This window comes from Diospyros lotus, chromosome 11, assembly GCF_014633365.1.
Source record: "Diospyros lotus cultivar Yz01 chromosome 11, ASM1463336v1, whole genome shotgun sequence".
Classification (NCBI taxonomy): Eukaryota; Viridiplantae; Streptophyta; class Magnoliopsida; order Ericales; family Ebenaceae; genus Diospyros; species Diospyros lotus.
Window position 1 is genome coordinate 32,999,967 of NC_068348.1, and position 25,428 is coordinate 33,025,394.

General features: G+C 39.3%; 1 protein-coding gene across 2 annotated transcripts; it reads left to right on the top strand.

Annotated features, from left to right (window-relative positions):
• Positions 1–2,770: 2,770 nt before the first annotated feature.
• LOC127813498 (RNA-binding protein 1-like) lies at positions 2,771–23,691 on the top strand. Of its 2 annotated transcripts, none has more exons than XM_052354498.1 (6): positions 2,771–2,928; positions 5,212–5,336; positions 5,426–5,735; positions 6,585–6,646; positions 9,398–9,479; positions 23,134–23,691. In XM_052354498.1, exons 1-6 carry the CDS (start codon positions 2,886–2,888, stop codon positions 23,223–23,225), a joined length of 714 nt encoding a protein of 237 aa, XP_052210458.1. In that variant the 5' UTR covers positions 2,771–2,885; the 3' UTR covers positions 23,226–23,691. The 2 variants fall into 2 exon arrangements, with proteins under 2 accessions (XP_052210458.1, XP_052210459.1); XM_052354499.1 differs by having other exon boundaries at positions 5,215–5,336.
• Positions 23,692–25,428: the final 1,737 nt, after the last annotated feature.

Below are 25,428 nucleotides of genomic sequence, written 5' to 3' on the forward strand. Positions count from 1 at the left end.
AAACCATGATGAAGACCATGCTCTTGGTGGTTAGAGGGGGATGTGATGGCACTTGGTAATTTAAATGCCTTAATTAGAGGGGGATGTGATGACACGTGATAATTTAATTGCCGTTAAGGCATCTTTCATATAGGAATCGATTCACATATAACTCTCAAATAAACTTATAAATGATTTGAGTTAATTGAGAAGAGGTGATGGTATTGTAAAATAGGTTCATGTTCGGGGATTGTAATTTTGTATCCAAATCAATCAAATCACAGAGATAGAGCCAATTTAAGTCAACCCAATTAAAATTAGGTAATAGTAAGACTTATACAGTCACATCGTGAATTATTGTTCAAGTGTCCATAGATTCAACGGGCTGGGCTGATACCCAAATAAATTCAAGTGGGCCCAAAATTTTAAGCTATGACCCAACAAAATTTATTATATAAAAAGAACCAACCCAGCCTTAAGCCCATTAAAAGGCCATGCGACATATATAGAAGGATGGGTAACACTAATTAACCAATTTGATTTATTGTATTTTATTTTAATATTTAAATAATAGTAACACAATTGTTTGAATATTAAAAATAAGATCTAATAAATATATTTTATCTAAAAATATACTATGTTTATTAGTAGTTATTCACATTTAAGGATGTTTATTCAGTCTTAAATTGATACTAAGATTTTTAAAAAATTTGCATTCAGGATCAAAAAGCTAGGGTTGAGACTAAATCGATTTGGTGTGATCCTAATTTTTTTTAAATATACAATTTAAGAAAATATATATATGCATATATATTATATATATCATTCAAACAAAAAAAAGTATATAAAAATTTGAACAAGATGAAATTAAATTACACTTTAATAATATTTTTAATGTATATTATATTATTATTTATTATTGAATAATATTATTTATTTTATTTACCTCACTTCGATATTCGATAGTCTCGAATTATACCGAGTTAAAAATGGATTAAAGTACAAATATAGACTAAAACTAAAATTTTAATATCTATACTCCATAATAACCAAAAAATTCTTTATTTCATAATTTTTTGAGATAAAAAATATGAAAAAAAATAAGAGGCAACTTCATCGATGATTTCGCTTCTTCATCTTTGCTTGTCGTCACCTTTGCTACTATTCGCCTATCATATGTTTTTATTGTTCACCTGTAATAGACATACTTTCACTTTTGTTTGTCGTTGATGTCTTTACTTATCATCTTTTTGTAACTTGTATATTTTGTCATTACTTAGAAAATGTGCGCGTATGAGAGGTGATTTGGGTATTGTCAACGTTCAATTTTCAGCTGACCCTGATTTGTTTTGAACCACGATGAGTAAGTCCAGGGTGCCAAGAAGAATAATACAAAGGTTTTAGACGTGAGTCAATACCAATATTTTAAATAGTTCGGCCAGAACGATACTTATTCTATTACCGCACTCTTATTATTTTCTCAAAATGACAATGTCTTATTATTCTCTCTGTCCCTGCCCCTCATGATATCTCCAATTCTTATTTATATTGAAGGGACTTTACAATTTAGATAACATATAGAAATACAATGATTACATAATGAGGAACAAACAACCCTTATCATTTACACAAAATTGGGAGTGAGATCCTCATTATTAGGGGCATGAACTGTTGCAGATAAAGTGAATAGTCCCTACCTCTGACTTCTCAGCAGCTTTACCACTTATGTGAGCTGGTAGTTTTAGACCAGCGACTTGAGCGGTCTAGCGAACTGAGAGTTTTATTGGGAGCTCGTTAATCGATCGTTGAGAACTCATTATAAGGCTTTACCAGGAGCTCGCAAGATGCTTGCTTTACGAGGTTCGGGTTTCAGCATTATTTTAAAAACGGACCGGACCAACCGGTCGGACAGGAAAAATCGGGAACCGGTGGCCTATTCAGTCCGATTTGACATAAAAAACCAAATCTTCATCAACCCGGTTAAAATCGATCAAAATCCGGTCGAACCGGTGAATCGGAAACCAGATTGATCCCGATTTTTTTCACCCTCGCACTTATTTTTAAATTTTAAATTTTTAATTAATTTTTTAACAACATATATAACAATTATATATAAAATATTAGTTGTATATTAGTTAATAATAGCATTTCTCACACTTATTTTTAAATTTTTAATTCTTAATTAATTTTTTAACAACATATATAACAATTATATATAAAATATTAGTTGTATATTAGTTAATAATAGCATTTCTCACACTTATTTTTAAATTTTTAATTCTTAATTAATTTTTTTACAACATATATAACAATTATATATAAAATATTAGTTGTATATTAGTTAATAATAACATTCCTCATAATAATATATAGAATATTAGTATTTTAAATATATATATTATTTAATTATAAAATATATATATAACATCATCCGGTCGGACCAACTGACCCGTGACTTAATTAATAGACCGGTTCGCTCTCCGGTCCGATTTTTAAAATATTGAATTTCAATGATGTGTGAATTTCATTTGACGAGATCGCTCGAACTTTTTGGGCTCTAAGCGATTGGGCCAGCTCATTAGACTAAGCCCGACCCACGAGGAGTGAAGCGAGAATGGCGTACAAGAGGTATTTTAGTGCTCATGCATTACACATGTTAAATGAATTGTAACGATTTTTACAATTGAGTCAAATTTATATAATTTAAATGTATTATTAAAATAATAAAAAATTAAAGTGTTTAAATAAAGAAGCATATGTGGCTAAAATATCCATTACGTCATATATGCGTTTGAGGGGAATTGATTTCATCCTGCGTAGGTATCCACTCTTGGGTCAGGCCTGAGCAAAGGTTAAAGCTTTTTCTCTATCGAGCGACCGCAATCGCAGGAGCAAGAGAGAGTTAAATGGGGGATCCCTATTACAGATACGGTGCTCCTGCAGATGGAGGTTCGAATTCCTTCGCCCTAAATCCCAAACCCCTCTCTCTATTTTACTTTTCTGCCAAATGTACACGCCAGTATCATGTTTCACTGTTAACACATCGGAAAATCGGTTTCTCGTCTCAACTCAGTGTTTCACTGCGGAACCATGCTTTTCGACTTTTACCTAACAATCTTTATCTTGCTGCTGCTAAATGTGGTTGCAATTCCGCATATATATACACACACACACATATATGTATGCGCGGGCGCGGGCGCGTATACAGCGCTGTCGTATTTATGCATGATAGAAAACGAACAAGAGCTGTGGAAGATAGGGAAGAGGTTGTTTCTAAATCTCTTAGTGGGTAAGAAATTTCAAAGCGAAATAGTTGATTGATCTTCATGAGGTATATATCGACCCAGAGCCGGTCCTGGGTGTTTTAGGGCCTAGGGCAAATTTTTTTTAAGTGTGCCCTTTATATAAATTAAATAAAAAATAAAAAATTATTAATTAATTAATTTTATTAAAATTATAAGAATTTACAAAATATAAGAAAGAATAATTTGGGGTCGTTAAAACCTTGTTTGAGGAAAATTCAATGGGACAAAACCCCAAACGAATAAAAACGAGTACCCTGCATTGTAAACATTGCATTAAGAAATAAAAATTACATATTTGAGTTTACATGTTTCCTCTTGAATCTCCGTAAGCATTTCTTGATTTGATCAATCTTCCTTTCATTTAGGGGTGTTAAAAAATATTTGAAAACCGGTGAACCGGACCAAATCGGACCGAACCGTGCCTTTTGGATTGGTTCTATGGTTCAATGATTAGGTTTTGGTTCTAAAAAATTAAGAACCGATATATTTGGTTTGGTTACTGATTTTTTTTTTTTCAAACCGTGGTTCTAATCAAATCGGAATCGAAATTATACTTATATATAGTATATTTTTTTGGTATATATATATATACATATGCATAAATAATATCACTTGTTAGGAAACTAGCGAGATTCATGAACTCTTTTATTTATAGGTTTTTATGCGCTATTACTATAATAAACGGTCGATGTAATCTCATTTGATGAGATAGTTTATGAATTATTTTGTTCTACTTTTACTTCAAGACTTAAAGTATTAATGAAGTTATGGGTTTATTTTAATTAATAAATTTATTTGTAATTTCATATTTTGCGAAAATGTTTAGAAGCTAAATGTTAATTGGATAGAACCGAAATCGAATTGAAACTGATCCGGTGTGACGGATTGGTCATGGTTTGGTTTTATATATGTAATGGTTCGGTTACGGTTTTTATTTTGTTAGAACCATTAAAAATGGTTTGGTTACTGGATTCTTATAGAACCGGACTAATCCGAATCGTTGACACCCCTACTTTTATCTTTCATAATTAATCGAAGCAAAAACAATTATCACATGTATCTAAAAAATAAAAATAGCAATGAAATTTTCTTTTGACAAGGTTTCTTTTGTTAATTTTTCATACACATGTACACATAACTTAAAAAAAATTTGGGCCCCCTCAATTGTGGGCCTTGGGTTGGAGCCCTGGTAGCCCTGGGCCAGGGCCGACTCTGTATCGACCTGGGATTTAGCACAGGAGAAAGGGAAATTTAAAACAGATGAAATGATGAAGCCAAGCAATCAATTGATATTGCTCCATCAGATACAAAAACTTACAAGAAGGGAGCTTTCCTTAATCCGGATACTCATATTTCATCATCACTCGTCATTAACTACATCTTCCCCTAACTAAGTTAGGGTTAGTTGCACTGCATTCATAATGCCAATTGACTTCCAAAAATTGACAACACAAATCCGTGCAAAAAAAAAAAAAGGAAAATTTTTACGTTGGATGTCCTTTTTGATTCAACCCTCTAGTTAGGGAATAATGAGAAGAAGTTATAATGCCATTTTCATAAGGAGAAGCTTCATATGGTCATGTTCCATCAGATATCTGATATTGTGAAACTAAATTGTACAACATGGAAACATGACACCCCGCCACTCATTTATAATGACTATGATATGCATCACTTGAGATGGAATACCAGCCAAGAGAGGAAAAAGGGAAACCCATTCTCTAATACTTTATAATGCCGAATCTTGACAGTTTTCTTCTAAAGTTTAGACTGGAAGTAATGCTAAAGCTTACTGGTGCATATTGTTGATCTATTATGCTTTGGAATACTTTATAATGTCTTTGATGATGGGCTATATTCTTTTCCGTGTTATATATAGTTTATTTGCAAGTCTTACAATTACATTGATTAATCACCCTCACTACAGCAGGGAGCATCCCAAGATCTGGTTTTCCTGACTACTTGCCGCCTGAACCCACACGATTAGCACCACATCATCTGTGGAGTTCTCGTGACTTACGGGGTAATTCCCAAGATTATGCACAAAAAGAGGTAAAGGTGTAATGTATTGATGACCTTTAAGTTTATGTGACCAACTGGATATCCAGGTAATAGATGGATTTTTTTTGTTTCACTTTTAGATATTACCTTTGCGGCCTGGGGCATATGGAGTAGATGATACTAAGGGTATTGGTGTTCATCCTGAGCCTGGTTTTGGTGGATTAACAGCAGGAGCAAGCATTAAAGGCTACCAAAGTCCTTTACAAGATCCACATTTACTTGCCCAAAGACGAGATGTTGCTGCAGGCATTGTTTCAGGCACCCGTGATTTAATTAATGAAAGGCATGGTTCCTTACCCAAAGTTGATGGCCTTCCACATGCAGCAAGGGATTCAAACATTCTGTTTGTTGATGGGCTTCCAACAGACTGTTCAAGGAGAGAAGTTGGTCGTATCCTTGCGTTACAGCTATCTCTGCATGTGTTACCCTTCTTTGACATCTCAATAGTACTTACAAATTATTGAAATCTACTGTTTGTTTGGATGGAGGGATGGAAGTGGAAGGGAGACTCTTTTTGTTGCTTTGGAGAGAGTTTCATAAATGGAATGAAAGGGGAGGGGAGGGACATGATACCCTCTCTTCCTCATCCGTACCCTTTTTTACCTTGCACTTGATTTGGGTTGTAGGGGAGGGGAAGGAAAAACATTTTTAAATATTCTTATTGTTTTTACTATGTTACCCTACACATTGTTTTTGACATTTTGTAAAAGCCCATTATTATCCTTGATCTTAGAAAATCTTGTAATTACTTTTACATTAATTTAATGGTACTCTTGGAGGATGAATGTTAATTAATGGGATTACACATTAGACAAATTTTCTATATTTCATTTTGCATGTATATATTATTATGTTAATTTATATATACTATTTCATTGACTTGACATCATAAAAATTCGTCTGTATTTATTTTGAAAGTGAGAGGGTTATAACTGTAACTTTATTTTAAATTTTTTTTTAATAGTTTTGTCTCCTTTCATTCTCCATCCAAACAATGTAAAGTTATACTACGTTTTTCTACATTTTATTCTTCTTAAACAATGGAAGAGCAACAAACTTTACATTATTTTCCTTACTTGTCTATTCTATTCCATTATGTACCGTTTCATTCTCTTACCACAACAAAGGCGTGATTTGGAGAGTATACCAACATTGTGGCTTTGCACTTTTCCTCTCTCTTTGTCCTTTCATTTCCTTTCTCTCTTTCATTCTTTTTTATTTCTTGACATGTAAATCAAGATCTTTTTCGTCCATTCATCGGCTTTAAAGATATCAGAGTTGTTCATAAAGAGCCCAGACGTGTAAGTTCACTATTTATATATATGTTTTATTTATATGCTATAGAGATGTAACGTAAGGTATAGATGAATGAACCACATTTAGATTGCTTGTGATATATGCTAAAGATACTGTTGATACATCTAGTTATTTTATCTTTTAATTGTATCTACATGGTTGCCATGCATTTTTGTGTTCTTCAGCTAATGAGTTTCCCATGCTCTGCATATCTATTCTTTTGTTTACAATTGGCTACTTCCCAATGAATTATATATCTCTGTCATTGCATGTTACGTTTATTGAGATGAAAATGCAACTTCATTTTCCTGTGATGCTATAGGTAACCAACCGATTGGAGTGAAGGGCTCCAAGGTTAGCAAGAGCCAAGGTAGTCTCTAATGAGAGATAATGGCAGTTGTGAAATGACAATGGGAATTCCCTGGAGAACAGGAGTTCCCTTTTAGGAAACTGTTGTTCAAGGATGTGGTGACAGCTGCTATAGTTTGCAAACATGAGATAGTGCATGGCCATAAACTGATGGGGAGGGAGGTGTATAGTGAGAGTGTCAGTGGGAAGTTGTACAGCTGTGAATTGGAGAGGTTGTTGGCAGTTGATTGTGTCTATGTCAGAGGGTTTGGCTCGGAGGAAGTAACTGATTCTGTATGTGGAGTTGTAGGTGGGGATGGAATGGAAGGTGATGTAAGCAGGCATGGATGATACTGCATCAGTACAGTGATGGAGCCCCCATTGGTTCAGTGATTTTTTTTCCCTTTCTAATATATATGTAGAGTTTATGGTTAATTACAGTTTGACGCCACTAAAATATAAAAAATTTCAAATTGACAACACTCATTAAAACATCGAGAAAGAAAATTTACATTTTATGTGATTTTTTCTACAACTGTTGTATGTTAATTATTACTTAATATTATATTTATGTTTAATTATAACTAATTGTTTGAGCAACAAATAGAGTGCTAGGATTATTCTATTTACAATTGGATTTTTATTGAATAAGTTTTGTTGGATGCATATTATTAAATTTGAATTATTTAACCTTATGGTTTGGTATGTTGATATTAAAGCAATTATACAATGTGTTCAAAATATGAAAACTTGTTAAGAAAAATTGTGATAGTGTATTTTTGCATTTAAAATATTACTATAGGCATGTCAAGTTTTTTATGATTACTTTCTTTTGTTTGATAGTTATGTTTAATTGACCCCACTGGACTAATTGCTGGCTCTGCCACTGCATCAGGACTACACTCTTATCCTAGAAAGGAGCTATAATTGCGCTTGTGATCCAGTTGTTTGTTGTTTGTCTGTGTCTCTTTGTTCGCTTGACATGAATTTACTGCATTAAATCTGTAACTGTGCCCAAAATGTGTAACTGGTATAGGTTTGGGGCATATAGGTGAATTTAATGTTTTAGGTGCTGTTTGACAAAGCTTTATTTTTCAGATTTCATTTTTTGTGTTCAATTTTGGTTTTTAAAAATGAAAACTGACATGTTTGATAGCTTTGTGTTTGTTTTCAGTTCTATATTTTATTTTTTTTATTTTATCTCCTACCTATACCGTCATTGGCAACCAGAGGAGACGTTGGAGGTTGCTGGCAACCCATCTGGTGCTGACATGACTGCTGGAGACTCCCTGAGATGTTTCTGAGAGTCAGCACTCTGAGATTATCTCTGGGAATCAATTGTAGTAGGAAAGAAACTGGAGAGGAGGAGATGTTTGCTGGTGCAGTGGTGGAACTAGAGAGAGAAAGAAACAAGAGAGGGAGAACAGAAGGAGAGAAATAGATAGAAGGCCGAGAGATTTTTGCTGAGGCATGCTAGGATCTGAGTTTTGGTATAAGAAGGGAACTCATTTTGGGTAAGAATAGCATGAAGAAACGGTTACAGAAAGCGATGGTGAACTGGCAAAAAAACAAATATTCAAGATGCAGTTGGCTGAATTCCAAAATGCCAACAAAGCAGGATAATCTTAACCCACAAATTTGCCGTGACACGATGTGATACAAATAATGTAAATTTGAATAACTTTTTTGAATTACTCACTTCCTCTTCCTCTATAGGATTTGAATCATATTGACTGGCTATGAATCAGAGCCGCAACATCAATACCGCATAAACCATAAATATGAAGGACTTTTAGAGATGGGTCAAAAGGGTTGATTTTTGAGTCTCCTTTGGCATTCTAATTTTGGGTGAGAACGAAGAGAAGGTCCCAGGTTCATTTTCAATTTTATGATATATCGTGAGTTTCCTTTTCATTTAAGCTTTCAAATTCAGATGCTCTGGTTAGTGCTGCCACATGCAGTAGGGTCACTGGAGTTTCAAATTTTTTTGCAAAATGATTGAAAACGAAAGTGGGGAGCCAAAATAGTGAAAAAGACAATTGAAAACTGAAAACAAAAAGCCTAGCAAACAGGCCTTTAGCTGCATGTTTTGAATTGAATTACTGGCTTCAAAAGCAAAAGGGATAGGGATAAAGAAGAATAATCCTGTCATGGTGTGAGGTGGCAAAAATGACAATCATTTCTATGAGCAACTTTGCGTTAGACCACTCTCTGTGGTGTGAGTGGTCTGCAGTCCATAGCATGCACTTTTTTTTTTTTGGCGGGGTTTGGAGTGGGTCGGCTATGGAAGTTCTCTGTTCTCTCAGTTTGGAAGCTCTTGTTCATGATGTTCTGATGTTATCTTAATATTATCTTTTAGGTTTATGCTTATTACCTATTTATCTGATGGTTGAAATTTACTACTGCAGAGTGGAGATAAGGCTTTGGTTTTATGCTTCGTGGAATTTGCTGATGCCAAATGTGCTCTTACTGCCATGGAAGCTCTTCAAGGTGAAGGATATTTGGAAATCTCTTTTAATTTTCTATCCAATTTTGAACTTCTATCTGAAAAATATAGTGGATATTTGGGAATGTCTTAATTTTCTACCCATTTTTGAACTTCTACCAGAAAAATATAGTTTTTAGTTGTTGTCCCTCTGAGTCCTATCAGCAATGGAAGTCTTATTACAAATAGACTGAGTTGCTGCCATGCTATTATATTCTAATTCACAACTTAATGATTGAATAGCGAACTTGGAAGACTCTGCAAATTGACTAATTGTCTCAGTTAAGTTCATGAAAGGTCTCGAGTCAAGTTCATAAAATTTTTCATGCTGAGTTTATTAATTTGACCAGATTAAAATTGAATTGGAATTTGGACCTGTCAGGAGTGAAACTGAAATTTTAAAATTTGTTTAGTGGGGAAAGTTATGCCATTTGGTGAGGAAATTTTAATATTATTTGCCTCCAAGAGGCAAGATGAGTAGGCAAGAGAGCTAAAATGTTGACTGAATTTGGGTATAAAACTTTGGTACTCTAGGAAAGATCATACGAATAATGGAGGATTATTTGGATAATACTTTAAAGGAGGAGTTAGTGGTTGTGAAAAAAGTCTAGGAGACATGATTATTGCAGCTAAAGTTGTTCTAGGAGAATAAACCTTGAATATTGTTAGTATACATGCACCACAAGTTGGGTTAGGAGAAGAGAAAACGACAAGATTTTGGGTGAATTTAAAGGGGTTGGTGCAAGGAATACTGCAGCACCCTGTTCTTATTTGAGGACCTAAGGGAGGGTGAAGTAGGGGCAACAATCAACTTAAAGTTGATCATCAATTGACTGTGGGGATTTGACGGTTTAAGTGGATATATTACTGATGTCAATAGTCAGTAGGAAAGTTAACTATTGCATTGATTGCTGAAGCAGGTGAATTGATTCAGGTAAGCAGTTGGCTTTGAGCTTGAATTTGAGTGCTTAAATGAAGGTTGTGGGCCATAATGAGTGGATTCTAGAAATATATGTATTGTAAAATTTGGTTAAAGTTTGTGAAAGTTGTGATTTGAGGCTAATGAAGGGATTGGAGTTAATTGAATGCATGATTAGTGAAGCTCCAAAAAAATCAGCAAGATTCTCCAACATTTTGGAAAATGATGGGAACCAGAAAAGAAAACCCATCGAAGCTCTATTCAATTCACCAACTCAACCCGATTACAAGAAGAAAAGCTGGGCGTTCGAGAGGCCCTTAACTCTCTTGTCACGGACAAGGGCAAGGGCGCCTATTAGTCGAAGGGGTAATGTAGTAATAAAGGGAGTAGGCGGTTAGAGCATAAAAGTGTGTAGAAGTTGGTAGTTAGCTGCTTGTAATTCAAATGTTTTGGTGCCTCCTTGAGAAGGGTATATAAGCCAGCTCATTCCGCTAAAGCGGGTATCTGAAAATACAATTGAATCACATTTTCCTCACCAATCTCTCTCTCGATTCTCTCTCTTTCTCTATCTCTATCTCTCTCCCTCTAATTTCACTTCCTTCGGGTTTCTCATTCGCACGCAATTCCTTCTGAATTGCGGAAGGAGCCATTGCCAGATTCGAGATCTGACAATTTGGTATCAGAGCACATTCATGGGCGATCAGGAGGGCCATGGCAGACGGAACTCAGATGAAGCATATGGAAGCGCAACTCTAGCAAGTGACTGCGTCGGTATCGGAGATGTAGAATCGGATGGAGACGTTTGAAAATTCGGTGGAAAGAAGGATCGATGGAGCGGTGAACTTGTGGCGGGAGGAGAGTCGATCACAGACTGCTCGGTTAGAGGAGCAAATGAGAGAACAAAACCAAACTCTTTGGGATCACATGCATCAGTTTATGCTGATGCTTTCACGCCAAACTCAAGTACGAATCTCTCTGGAGTTCCCTCCAAGGGAGCATTCGGAACCGATCCTAAATGATCTAGGGGGTAATAGCAGATCGGAGGGATCTGCGGAACTGGAAACAGAGCAACCAATGATGGAAGAAAACGCAAGCGTCAGGAGATTACGCGTAGCACAAGGATCAAACCAGAGCGGGACGTTGATGCCGCGTATGGAGATTCCTTTATTTGATGGCCAGAATCCGCGATGGTGGTTGAGGCGTTGTGAGAGAGTGTTTCGTCTCTATAACGTGGTCGAACAACAGAAGGTAACAATTGCTGCGGCCTACCTTAACGATGTGGGGGATGCATGGTACCAGGGGTGGATGGGAATGAAAGACAAGTGCTCTTGGGAAGAATTTGTGGAAGGAATGTGTGGAAGATTTGGGGAGAAAGGAATGTTAGACGTAGTAGAAGAATTTAATAAATTGAAACAAGGAGGATCTGTGCAAGTCTACCAACAAAAGTTTGAGGAATTGAAGGCCCTCATGTTGATCTCCAATCCCACACTTACCGAGGGTTACTTCGTGTCAAGTTTCATCAGCGGCTTGAGTGAAGAAATTCGCCCCATAGTGAAAATGTTTCAACCGAAAACAGTACAGCAGGCTACGGAGTGTGCTAAGCTGCAAGAACTAGCGGTAGAGGCATTATCGAAGAAGCAGAAAGGGGTGAGTAGAGGTTGGCAGGTGCCTATTCAACAGAGTAACAGGGGGTGGAATAAGGAAGGAGGAACAGGGGGATCAAACGGTAAGGTGTTAGCTCTACCAGCTCCATCCCCATCGTTTGGGAACAATTTGAGAGAACAGAGGAGGTTAGCTGGACTTTGTTTCAAGTGTGGAGACAAATACACGCCAGGCCATCAATGCAAACGCCAATTGCTGCTGCTAAAAGGAATAGAGGATGGGGAAGACGAGGTTCAAGAAGCAAAGACCCAAGAGAACGAGGGAGACGAAGAGAAAATGGAGATTTCTCTCCATGCACTAAGGGGAGTATCCACAAGTAAAATCATAAAAGTAGATGGTAAGGCACGGGAGGACGACCTGTCTATACTCATTGACAACGGAAACACATATAGCTTCCTGGATGAAAGAGTGGCTAAGAGGCTCCATTATCGACTTACCGGGACACTTCCACTGTCTGTTACAGTGGCTAATGGACAGAAGGTGATCTGTAAGTCTGCTTGCATGGGATTCTGTTGGCAGATGCAAGGGGAAAACTTCGAAGCTGACCTAAGACTTCTCCGGTTAGGGGGCTGCGATATGGTCTTAGGTGTGGATTGGATGAGAGAAGTAAGCCCCATTTGCTTTGGCTTTAAGAAAATGGTCTTAGGGGGAAAACAAATGACTATCATTGGCGGTGCAGAGGCTGGTACTTGCAAACTTATTTCAGGCAAAAGACTACATAAGCTATTCAAAAGCAAGTGGACACAAGTGGCTCAATTGTTCTCGATACAAACAATTGAGCAGGAGGAGGAAGAACTGGATTATGGTGGGAAACTCAAAGTGGAAGCAACGAAGAATGGCTCCATCCATAGTTCTGAAAGGCGCGAGGCGCAAAGGGTCCTGGAGCCTGAGGTGCAAGGCGCGCCTTTGCGAAGCAAGGCGCACCTTTTAGAAAAAAAACTCAAAATCTTGTAAAATCATAAAAAACTATCAAATTATCAATAATAACACATGCATATCATTAATGTTTCATTATCTTCAAATTCTAAACTAACAACATCAAAGTTAATTCATTCATCGTGCAATTTCTAAACTAGAAACATCATCAAAGTTCAAAGTTAAAGTCTCAAATTCAAACAAGTACCAATCTTCGTGCAAAGTTCTAAACAAACATATAAACACTACAAGTCCACAATTAATAAAGAAGTTTTAATCATCATCATCATCATACCCTTCACCAAATTGAAAATCATCATCTTACGGTGCCATATTTTGCTCATCCCTGATTCCCTGTTATTTTTCTTCTTTTGCATGTACTCTCCAATCTCTTGTTTTATTGATGGAGGACATTTTGGAGTAGCTTTAGTATTCTCCACAATCAATAAACACTACAAGTTCACAATCAAGAAAATGCTTTCATTTTGAAAAATGCTATTTTTCTAGGTCTGGAAGATTAGCGCATTTTTTCTAAGTCTGGAAGATTAGAGCATTATAAGGAGACATATAAGAAAATGTTTTCATTTTGAAAAACTATCTCCTGGTATTTTGATAGTTAATATTCATTGTTGTTCAAATGATTTTTAATGAATTTTTCAAGAAATAGTAGGTATGTATTTTGGGGGTGGTAAAATCGCTAAATCCTGAGTTTGTACTAAAATCAAAATTCTATTTTCTTATTGTTATGGATTTTGATTTTTTAGATATTTTTATTGAATCCAAATGGGGGTACTTTCTTATTTACATTTATGTATTAAAATAAATGGAAGGTAAAATATAAATAAAAGAAAATATGGACATTTACTTAAATTAAAGAAATGTAAATAAGTAGTGATGTATACATGCTGAAACTGAGAAGAGGGGATGCTGGAGAGGAGAGGAAGAAAGGATGCAGGCAGGATGCAGGCGTGGGTTTGATGAGGCGCGCCTCAGCGCCTCACCTTGCAAGGCGAGCGCCTTGCAGAAACCGCCTCGCCTCAGCCTAGGCGAGGCGCCAAACTGGCGCCAGGCGCCTAGGCGCGCCTTTAATAACTATGGCTCCATCCCTTGGAAGGTAACTCAATTGGACTTACTTGATGAACTCTTAGTTGAATTTAAGGATTTGTTTGAGGAACAAAAAGCTCTACCCCCTCCCAGACAGTTTGACCACACCATAAACCTTAAACCCAATTCAGAGCCGGTTAATATTCGTTCTTACCGGTATCCCTCAAAACAAAAGGTTGAGATTGAATGCATGATTAAGGAAATGCTTCAGCAATCAGTCATTCGACCCAGCATCAGCCCATATGCCTCTCCTCTTCTCTTAGTAAAAAAAAAGGATGGCAGTTGGCGGTTTTGCATAGACTACCGCCAACTCGACTCCCTTACCATAAAGAATAAGTTCCCTATCCCTATCATAGAGGACCTACTAGATGAGTTACATGGAGCCAAAGTTTTCTCCAAACTCGACTTCTGTTCAGGATATCATCAAATCCATATGAGCCCCCAAGATATCCACAAAACAACCTTTAGGACCCACCAAGGGTACTACGAATTCTTAGTAATGCCTTTCGGTTTAACTAACGCACCAACAACTTTTCAAGCTCTCATGAACCAGATATTCGAACCCTATCTTTGCCAATTCATTCTGGTTTTCTTTGATGATATCCTAATTTACAGCCCTAGCTTCCCTAAACACATAGAGCACTTACGGTTGACCTTGCAAATCCTTAGATTCAATAAGTTGTTTATCAAGAAGTCCAAATGTGCCTTTGCACAAACCCAGGTGGAATATTTAGGCCATGTTATATCAGAAAAGGGGGTGAGCACTGACCCCTAAAAGATTGCAGCAATGAATGACTGGCCACGGCCGACTAACGTGAAGAGTTTGCGGGGATTCTTGGGTCTCACGGGTTATTACAGACGATTTGTTAAAAATTACAGCATCATCAGCAAGCCATTAACTGAGTTGCTCAAAAAAGACGGATTCCGTTGGGATGAAGCAGTTGAAGCTGCCTTTGATCAACTAAAGAAAGCCATGTGTGAGGTTCCTACATTGAACCTCCCTGATTTTAATCAACCGTTTGTTTTAGAAACTGATGCCAGCAACTATGGAGTGGGAGCAGTGTTGGCTCAGGGAGGAAGGCCCATAGCCTTCATCAGCTAGGCTTTAGCACCAAAGCACCTTGGTTTCAATGTATACGAGAAAGAACTTCTGACGGTCTTGATAGCAGTAGACAAGTGGAGGCATTATTTGGAAGGGAGTAGATCATTATTCGAACTGATCATGAAAGCTTGAAATTCCTATTGCAACAGAAGTTACACACACACCTCCAAAGGAAAGGTATATCTAAACTCATGGGTCTCGATTACACCATTCAATACAGGAAAGGACACGAGAACAAAGCAGCCGATGCCCTTTCCCGCTGTATGGAGGAAGGAACAATGACAACCATGACTTCTGTCATACCAGAATGGCACCTAGAGGTAGTAGCCAGCTACGAGAAAGCAGAATGGACCAAGGATCTAATGGAGCAACTGACACTAGACCCCACGGGCAAACCAGGTTACTCGCTAAGGAATGGGTTACTAAGATACAAAGAGAAGTTGGTAATCGGAGGTGACGAGCTGCTACGAAGAAAGATCCTAACAGCTTTGCATGATTCACCCGTAGGAGGCCATTCGGGGGTCCAAAGCACATATAACCGAGTACAACAATTGTTTTATTGGCCGGGGTTGAAGAAGGCAGCGCAGAGATGCATAAAGAATTGTGACATTTGCAGCTGGTGTAAACATGAGAACATTCACCTTCCAGGGCTGCTGCAACCCTTGCCTCAACCGGAGCAAGCATGGTCCAGCATCAGTATGGACTTCGTGGAAGGATTACCTAAGTTAGAGGGCAAAGACTGCATATTGGTAATCGTGGACCGACTCACCAAATACAACCATTTCTTAAGTCTAACTCATCCCTTCACAGCCCAAGAAGTGGCGCGAGTGTTCCTAGATCAAGTTGGAAAATTACACGGCTTGCCTCAAGTCATTGTGTCCGATCGAGACAAAGTCTCACCAGCTTACTATCGAGGGAGCTTATGAAATCACTTGGTACCAAGCTCCACATGTCATCAGCATAGCATCCAAAAACGGATGGACAGATGGAACGAGTGAATCAATGCCTTAAGACCTACCTTCGGTGTGTGTGCTTGGTGCAGTCCACAGGGTGGCACAAGTGACTGCCTTTGGCACAGTGGTGGTACAACACCAACTACCACTCATCTTTGAAAATGACCCCGTTTGAGGCCTTATTTGGCTACAAACCACCACTGCTACCGGTCAGTGGTGGCCCCAACTTGGTAGCCACAGTGGATGATTATCTCACTCAACAGCAACAAGTGATGCAGACACTAAAGAGGGAATGGGCAAGCGCCCAAAACCGAATGAAGCAATATGCTGAGAAAAAGCGGAGTGAACAAAATTTCTCAGTTGGGGACCGGGTCTATTTGAAATTGAGGCACGCACAATTGAAGACTCTCTCACCATCGGCAGGTTCCAAACTCAATCCTAAATTCCATGGGCCGTATGAAGTGTTAGCTCGGGTGGGCAAAACGGCCTACTGATCACAACTTCTAGCAGAGACTTCCATTCATCCTGTTTTCCACGTCTCTCTCCTCAAACCATCTCCTGGTACCAACCCGGTGAGTGCAACTCTACCCCCGGATGCTCCAGCATCGCAACAAGCAGCTGAACCTGTCGCTATCGTGGATAAACGAGTGATATACAAACAAAACCTCCCCCTCACTCAGGTGCTAGTCCGCTGGTCCAACCTCCATCCGGAAAACAACACCTAAGAGTATCTACTAGACTTACTCAGCAATTTCCGAGAGTAGTCGGACTCCTATAAAATCTTCTTGAGGACAAGAAGAATCCTAAGGGGAGGGGAATTGTCACGGACAAGGGCAAGGGCGCCTATTAGTCGAAGGGGTAATGTAGTAATAAAGGGAGTAGGCGGTTTGAGCATAGAAGTGTGTAGAAGTTGGTAGTTAGCTGCTTGTAATTCAAATGTTTTGGCACCTCCTTGAGGAGGGTATATAAGCCAGCTCATTCCGCTAAAGCGGGTATCTGAAAATACAATTGAATCACATTTTTCCTCACCAATCTCTCTCTCGATTCTCTCTCTTTCTCTATCTCTATCTCTCTCCCTCTAATTTCACTTCCTTCGGGTTTCTCATTCGCGCGCAATTCCTTCTGAATTGCGGAAGGAGCCATTGCCAGATTCGAGATCTGATATCTCCCTAAAACTCAACACCTGAATATCCCCCTCCTCCTTCTCCACCCTCTACATATTCCCCACCCTCTTCCTCAACCGAATTTTGTTATGTATTTGCTGGGTTGTTACACAACCCAGCAATTTCCTCACTCTACCCTCTTACGCACATGGCTGGCTATTATGCCAGCTAGGCCATTTACACCCCTGCCCCCCTGGACCTTCTTTGATAAATCAAGTGAATTGGGGGCCTAACATTACTCCCTCCCCCAACTTTCACCTTGTCCTCAAGGTGAAAAAAGGGACATTGCTGCTGAATCATTGAGTAGGGCTCCCAAGTGGCTTCCAATGGTGGAAGCCCCTTCCATTAAATCAACACTTCTGCTCCTCGCATGTTCCTGCCAGCCCCCGACTGCACTCCTAGCACTGTTGATGGTTCCACCACCATTTCCAGGGTCTTCATTAAGCTGTTGGGGCAGCTCCATAGTGGCCTTCATTGCACCCTTAGCCTCTCGTAGTTGGGATACGTGAAATGTAGGGTGGATTTGGCAATGTGGTGGCAGTTTTAGTTTGTAAGCTACAGGACCTACCTCCTCCTCAATCTCAAATTGGCTATAATAACGGGCAGCTAGTTTCTCATTTGCACGAGCAGCCAAAGACCTTTGTCAGTACGGCCTTAGTTTCAAATAAACTAAGTCTCCTACCTGGAACTTCACTTCTCTTCTTTCTTGATCTGTTCTCTTCTTCATCACAGCCTGTGCCCTCAACAGTTGTGCCTTCAATTCATCTAGGATCACGTCCCTTTCAATCATTTGCTACTCCACCATCGAGACAGGGGTAGTTCCCTTCTCAAACCGCAGTAAGGGAGGCGGCTCCCTCCCATACACCACTTGAAAGGGGGTTAACTTGGCAATTGTGTGATAGGAGGTTATTGTACCATAATTCAACCCAAGGTAACCAAGTGAACCATGCCTTCGACTTGGAGGAAGCAAAACATCTTAAGTAGGTCTCCAAAGTCCGGTTGAAGACCTCGGTTTGCCCATCCGTTTGTGGGTGATAAGCAGTATTTCTTTTGAGTTTGGTGCCCTGTAGCTGAAAAATCTCCTCCCAAAATTTGCTCATAAAAATTTGTCTCTATCTGACACAATAGACCTAGGAACTCCATGGAGCCTCACCACTTCCCTCTTAAAAGTTTCAGCCACATCCCTAGTCGTAAATGGATGTTTAAGGCCAATAAAATGTCCATATTTGCTAAGTCGATCTACCACGACCAAGATTGAGTCCACCTTGTTTGATTTTGGTAGTCCTTCAATAAAGTCCATGGCAATGTCGTCCCAAATTTGGTTAGGAATCGGTAATGGCTACAACAGTCCCCCCGGTGCCAAGGTAATATATTTGTGTTGTTGACAAGTTGAACACTCACTCACATACTGATGCACGTCCTTCTTCATACCCAGCCAATAGACATTCGCCGCCACCCTCTTGTAAGTTTTTAAGAACCCCGAATGACCTACGCCTCCATCATGCCCTCCCTGGAGTATCAACGGAATTAGTGCAGATCCCTTGGGTAAGTAAAGTAATCCTTTGTAGACGAGATGCTTGTCCATTAGCTGGAAATTAGGATGGGAGGGGTCAGTTTGTAACTCTTGGATAATTCTTTGCAGTCCTTCATTAGCGTCTACCTCATTTGCCACCTTCTCCAATTGGACCACCCTAGACACTGTTAAAGCCATCAAAGCTTCAGCCGCCTTATTCTCCATCCCAGCCCGATAATGTATCTCAAATTGGTACCCCATCAATTTTACCATTCATTTCAAATATTCAGGACTTACCTCCCGCTGCTCTATCAAGTACTTGAGGCTTTTTTGATCCTTTCTAATAAAAAAATTTCTGCCTAACAAGTAGTGCCTTCATTTTTGCACCGCAAACACTATGGCCATGAGTTCTCTTTCATAAACTGATTTCTTCCTCCCCAACTGATTGAACGCTTGGCTGAAATAAGTGATCGGCCTTTGTTCTTGCATCAAAATAGCTCCCATTCCATGCCCCCGAGACATCAGCTTCAATGATGAAGGGCTTCTTAAAGTCGACAAGGCTAAAACGGGTAAGGATACCATTTTAGCCTTGAGTTGCTGGAAGGCCTGTTCAACAGTCACATCCCAAAAGAAGTTGTTCTTTTTCAATCTCTCTGTTAGAGGCTGAGCCAGCTTATCATAGTCTCTCACAAAGCGTCTATAGTACCCCATGACCCCAAGAAACCCTCTCAATTCCTTTACCGTTGTTGGAGTAGGCCAATCTATCATTGCTTGCACCTTGTTGCTATCAACTGAAACCCCTAGATAAGAAATAACATGGCCCAAATACTCAATTTTCAGCTGCCCAAATACACACTTCTTTATGTTGGCCACCAGTTGGTTGTCCACTAACACCCTTAAAACACATTGTAGGTGCTGTTCATGCTGTTCCAAATTGTTGTTGTACACCAAAATGTCATCGAAAAACACCCACGCGAATCGTCTCAAATAATCTCTGACAATTTCGTTCATCAACGCTTGGAAAGTGGCCGGAGCATTCATCAACCCAAAAGGCATCACTAGGAACTCATAATGCGCTTCATGAGTCTTGAATGTTGTTTTTGGAACATCCTCTGTCCTAACTCTAATCTGGTGGTAACCAGATTTTAAGTTAAGTTTGGAAAACCCTGGCACCATGCAACTCATCAAGTAACTCATCTATCACCGAAATGTGGAATTTGTTTGGGACAATAATCTTGTTCAAGGCCCTATAATCGACACAAAAACGCCACCCATCATCCTTCTTCTTAACTAATAATATCGGGCTGGAACTGGGTTGAATGATTCCAGCAGCTAACATTTCACCCACCAACTTCTCAATCTCGTTCTTTTGTAAATTAGGATAAGGATAGGGTCTTACACTCACTGGTGAGGATCCCGGAATTAGGTTTATGGCATGGTCTCTTTCCTTGCTAGGTGGTAGCCCTTCTGCAGCAATAAATACTCTTCCAAGTTCGGCCAATGCCCCTTTCAGTAATTCCGGGACTGTCCGCTAGTCTTCTTCAATTTTAGCTATCAATGTCCCCAATTCCAGCAGCATCCCTTCCCCCTTCTCCTTAAATGCTTTCACCATAGCTTTTAAGGATATCAAGGTCTTGCTCAAGCTAGGATCCCCTTGCAAAGTTACAGCCATGCCTCTGACATGAAACTTCATTGTGAGGGTTTTTCAATCCACATTCATCTTGCCCATCGATGCTAGCCACTTCATTCCTAGGATAACATTCGAGCTTCCCAACTCCAATGGCAAGAAATCTTCCATAATTTGCAAGTTTTGGAGCTGAAGCTTCACTTCTTTGCTAATTCCAGCCCCTTGAACTGCCACTCCGGTGCCCATAATCACACCATACCATGTTGTTTCTTCCTTGATTAGGCCTAGCTGCTGCACCAGCTCCACAGAAATAAAGTTATGGACTGCTCCTCCATCAATAAGGACCCCAAGTGGCTGCTCCCCTATCTTGCCTTTTATCTTCATTGTTTGGGGTGCTGTCAACCCTACTACAAAATTCATGGAAAACTCAATGACCTCCCCCCTTGGACTGGTTCCCCTCAATCCTCCCTTTTTTGGCTGGGGCATTGGTTGTCTTCTTCTTCCCCTTCCCACTGTTCCTCCTCCGCTACCTCTTCATCATATATCATCATCACTTGCAGCTTTTTATTCTTACACTTGTGGCCAATCGTATACTTCTCATCACACCTAAAATATAAGCCCTTATCTCGCTTGGACTTCCATTTGGCCTTACTAAGCCGTTTCCAAGTTTGATTAATCACCCTCCCACTGTTTTGGGGCCGATTTGGATAGGGGGGTTCACTGCAACAGGTTTAGAGGCTGGTTGTGCATGGGGCGGAAGACCCCCACGCTGGTAATTTGGAATAAAGAGTGAAGCGGATTGCCCTCTACTAGAAGTAGGTCTAGCCAAATTACCCCAAAGCACAAGGTTCCTCTCTTCTATACATTGCACCAGGTCCATCATTTGCTCCAAGCTTCTTGGCCTCAACACCCTCAGCTTGGCCTTAATCTCCGGACTGAGACCATTGATGAAGTGCCCTTCTAGCACGGCTTCTGGCAAATTTTCTAGAGACGACGCCAACGTCTCAAAGCTTTGGCGGTACTCTGAAATAGAACCTCTCTGCCGAAGAGCTAAAAAGCGCTCTTCTACCGACCCTTCTTGGGTGGGTCGAAATCGGCTCCACGGCAGCAGCTTGAAATCCTCCCAAGTCCTCACTCTTCTCCGTTTTTCTTCCCACTGGAACCAAGAGAGGGCAAGTCCTTTCAAACACAATTGCTGTATCCATCTTCTCCACATCCGTCAACCCATTCATCAAGAAATATCTCTCGGCCCTGAAAATCCAGCCATCTGGGTCCCCTCCATTGAAGAGCGGCATTTCTAGCTGGCGGTTGCGAGGTTCTGGTCGCCAGCCTCCCTCGAAACCCTTTGTTTCAGCTCGCCTCCCACTCGCCTCCGATGTCACCTCTGAGTCGCCTACCCCTGGTGATTGTTCTCCCAACTTCTCATTGTTCTTCCTCTCTCGCTCTTGTTCCTCCCACCTGGCTCTCATCCATTCAAACTGTTCTAGGAGGGCAGTAACGTTCTTCTCCACCGACCTCACCTCACCTATCATGGCGTTTGATTCACTCTTCATGGCGTCCACACCCAGTTGTATGCTATCCAATCTTATCTCTAAATCTCTAACTCGATCCATTAAGTTCACCATTAGAATCGCGATGCTCTGATACCAAATTGATGGGAACCAGAAAAGAAAACCCACCGAAGCTCTATTCAATTCACCAACTCAACCCGATTACAAGAAGAAAAACTAGGCGTTTGAGAGGCCCTTAACTCTCCTTAAAACTCAACACCCGAATATCCCCCTCCTCCTTCTCCACCCTCTACATATTCCCCACCCTCCTCCTCAACCGAATTTTGTTATGCATTTGCTAGGTTGTTACACAAAGCGATTTCCTCACTCTACCCTCTTACGCACATGGCTGGCTGTTATGCCACCAGCCCATTTACACCCCTGCCCCTGCCCCTGCCCCTTGGACCTTCTTTGATAAGTCAAGTGAACCGGGGGCCTTACAGAAAATGGAAGAGGCTGCTGTGATGGCATGAAGTGATGATGTATGTGGTGAAAATGTCAAGAGAGAAGGGATGGCACCAAGTTAGGTCTAGGTGGCTGAAGCTGGAAGTGACACCCAGCAGGCTGCTTCACTAGTTTGGAAATGCCTATAAATAATCCCAAAGGAAAAAAAAAAAAAAAAACTTGGCCGAGTTGGGCATGACATGAGATATAATGGTCTTACAAAATATATAGTCATTAGTGAAGATGATTAACTACCTAGAGTTCATATAATTGACCTCATATAATGGAATTAAGGTTTGGTTGTTAGATATCATTAAAATATAAAATGTATAGATCATACTATTGATATGGATGCACAAAGGAGGACTCAATGAGTTCATGAAAACAGATACTCTGCGGACTATACGGCATCTCTTGCTCTCATGGCTTTTTCCTGTGCCCTGGTAGCTTAGACTGTCAGAGACAGTTGATTTACTTTTGTGTAGCTATAATTTCTCGAACTGGTAATCAAGTATAACATTAAATTTAGTTATTTGTTGAAATCCATCCATCCAGCATATTCTGTGTGGTAGCAGATTCTCATTTCAATAGAAAAGGTATCCATAGGCCTATAGAATCGCTTGCTAATGCTACATTTTATTTTTTTGAATCTTCTTACAAATGCACAATGCGATGAGGTTCTAAAATGTGACATCTTTCTTTGCCAGGTTACAAGTTTGATGATAGAAAACCGGACTCCCCTATTCTAAGGATCCACTTTGCACACTTTCCTTTCCATCTGCCATCTGATCGGCAGTGATCTTGTCATGGCTCGTAGCTGGGCTCACGGTTAACCTGAGAGGCCATGAAGTCTGACGCAAGTGACAAACATCTTCACTTTGTTGAGCTGCTGGAGTTATTTGCAGAAGTCCTTTATGGCTCATGCTTATTCGCAGGAGCGATTAGCATGTTCATTGGCTTGAATGTGACATTGTAGTTGACAGTTGTTCACCAGGTTTTAGGAATGGATTGCTGTGAATTTTGGAACTTTATAGCAGGTTTAGATCCTTTTTATCAAGTGCTTTGAAACATTTACCAATTTGGATGCCCCAGAATGATATTCCAAAGTCGTGGTATGTAATTTTTTGGTTTTGAAAATGGTATAGAAATCCATTCCATGGTTATGTGACAATAGCTTTCTTTTTAGGCATGATATTTGTTGGGTTGTCTTGTAGTGTCAGATCAATGTTAATTAGCATACATCATTGTATATAAGATTTTTGTTGTTGTTGCTTAGTGCATATTTATAAGAAAGTATTTGTATATTTAAGTAGCATATGTTAAAATGAGTAAGATAAGGTTGTATTAAAATAAGATTGAAATGCTTTCTAAATTAAGATATAAAATGGTCAAGATAAAATTAAAAAATATTTGAAATTTTTTATTAAACTGTTGTTAAAGGCTTAACACATATTTTAATCCTTGGACTAATAAAAAAAAAGCTTTTAAGGATATCAACTAAATTGTATTCATTATTTATCATTGAATAAAATAATTTTATACATTTTTAGTCTCTGGCTTAATTGAGACGTTAATTTTGTCTCGTCATGCTGCTACGTCACTCTTCAGTATTACCACGATACCACGGCTTAATGTATTTTTTAGTCCTTAGACTAATAAAAAAATAGCTTTAAAGATATCAACTAAATTGTACTCACTATTCATCCCTGAATAAAATAATTTTATATACTTTTAGTCCTTAGCTTAATCGATGTTAACTGAGACGTTAACTTTGCCTCGTCGCGCTGCCACGTCACTCATAATATCCACCTATGCTGTCCATATTTTTATATATAAAAAAAAGTCTACACACATCCAGCCATGGTTGCCGGCGGCCATGGGGAGCCATTTTTCCCCCTTCTCCCTCTCTTCTCGTTTTGGACCGTTCTTGCCTCTACACCCGTTGTCGATTCAGCCATTGTCGGTCGCCTCGGAACGGCTAGGGGTCGGGGACCCTAAACCCAGTGGTCAGGGAACGGCTAGGGGTCGAGGACCAAGGTTCTGGGGTTCCCTGACCCCCAACAGTCGATGGCCATGGCGGCCAGCCGCTAGGTTCCTGGTCCTAGCCACGATTGGGTCGAGGAACCCAGCCTTCCCATAGCCGTGGTCGGGGAGCCCAATTATGGAAACGTTTTTTTTTTTAATAAAAATAAGGACAATAGACGTGGATATTATGAGTGATGTGACAGTGTGATGAGACAAAGTTAATGTCTTAGTTAACGTCGGTTAAGCCAGAAACTAAAAGTGTATAAAATTATTTTATCCAAGAATGAATAGTGAGCACAATTTAGTTAATATCCTTAAAACCATTTATTTTTATTAGTCTAGGGACTAAAAAATGTATTAAGCGGTGGTGACGTGGCAGCGTGACGAGGCAAAGTTAATATCTTAGTTAACGTCGGTTAAACCAAGGGCTAAAAATGTATAAAATTATTTTGTTCTGAGATGAATAGTGAACAAATTTAGTTGATATCCTTAAAGCCATTTTTTTGATTAGTCTAGGGACTAAAATATGTATTAAACCTTTGTTAAATTTTTTGGAATGTACTAAAGGATACATGAGACGGTGTGCAATCGGTTATAATCAAACTGAACCATCCGAAAATCACTAATCAAATTAAACTGAATTGCATGAATAATCGAGCTGAGCTAATAGACAAATCCTAAATAATCGAATTAATCGACTAAAATTTGTAAAAATCGAACCAAACTTAAAATTGAACTTTCCCACAAAATAATTGAATAGACCGAACTAAAGTTTGGCTTTATTGTTGCCATCGGCCACCTAGTCGGCTGACGATTTCAATGATTGGAATCGATCATCGAATAATCAAGCTGAGCTGATAGACAAATCCCAAATAACCGAATTAACCAACCAAAATTAGTAAAAATCGAACCAAACTTAAAATCGAACTTTCCCACAAAATAACTGAATAGATCGAACTAAAGTTTGGCTTTATTGT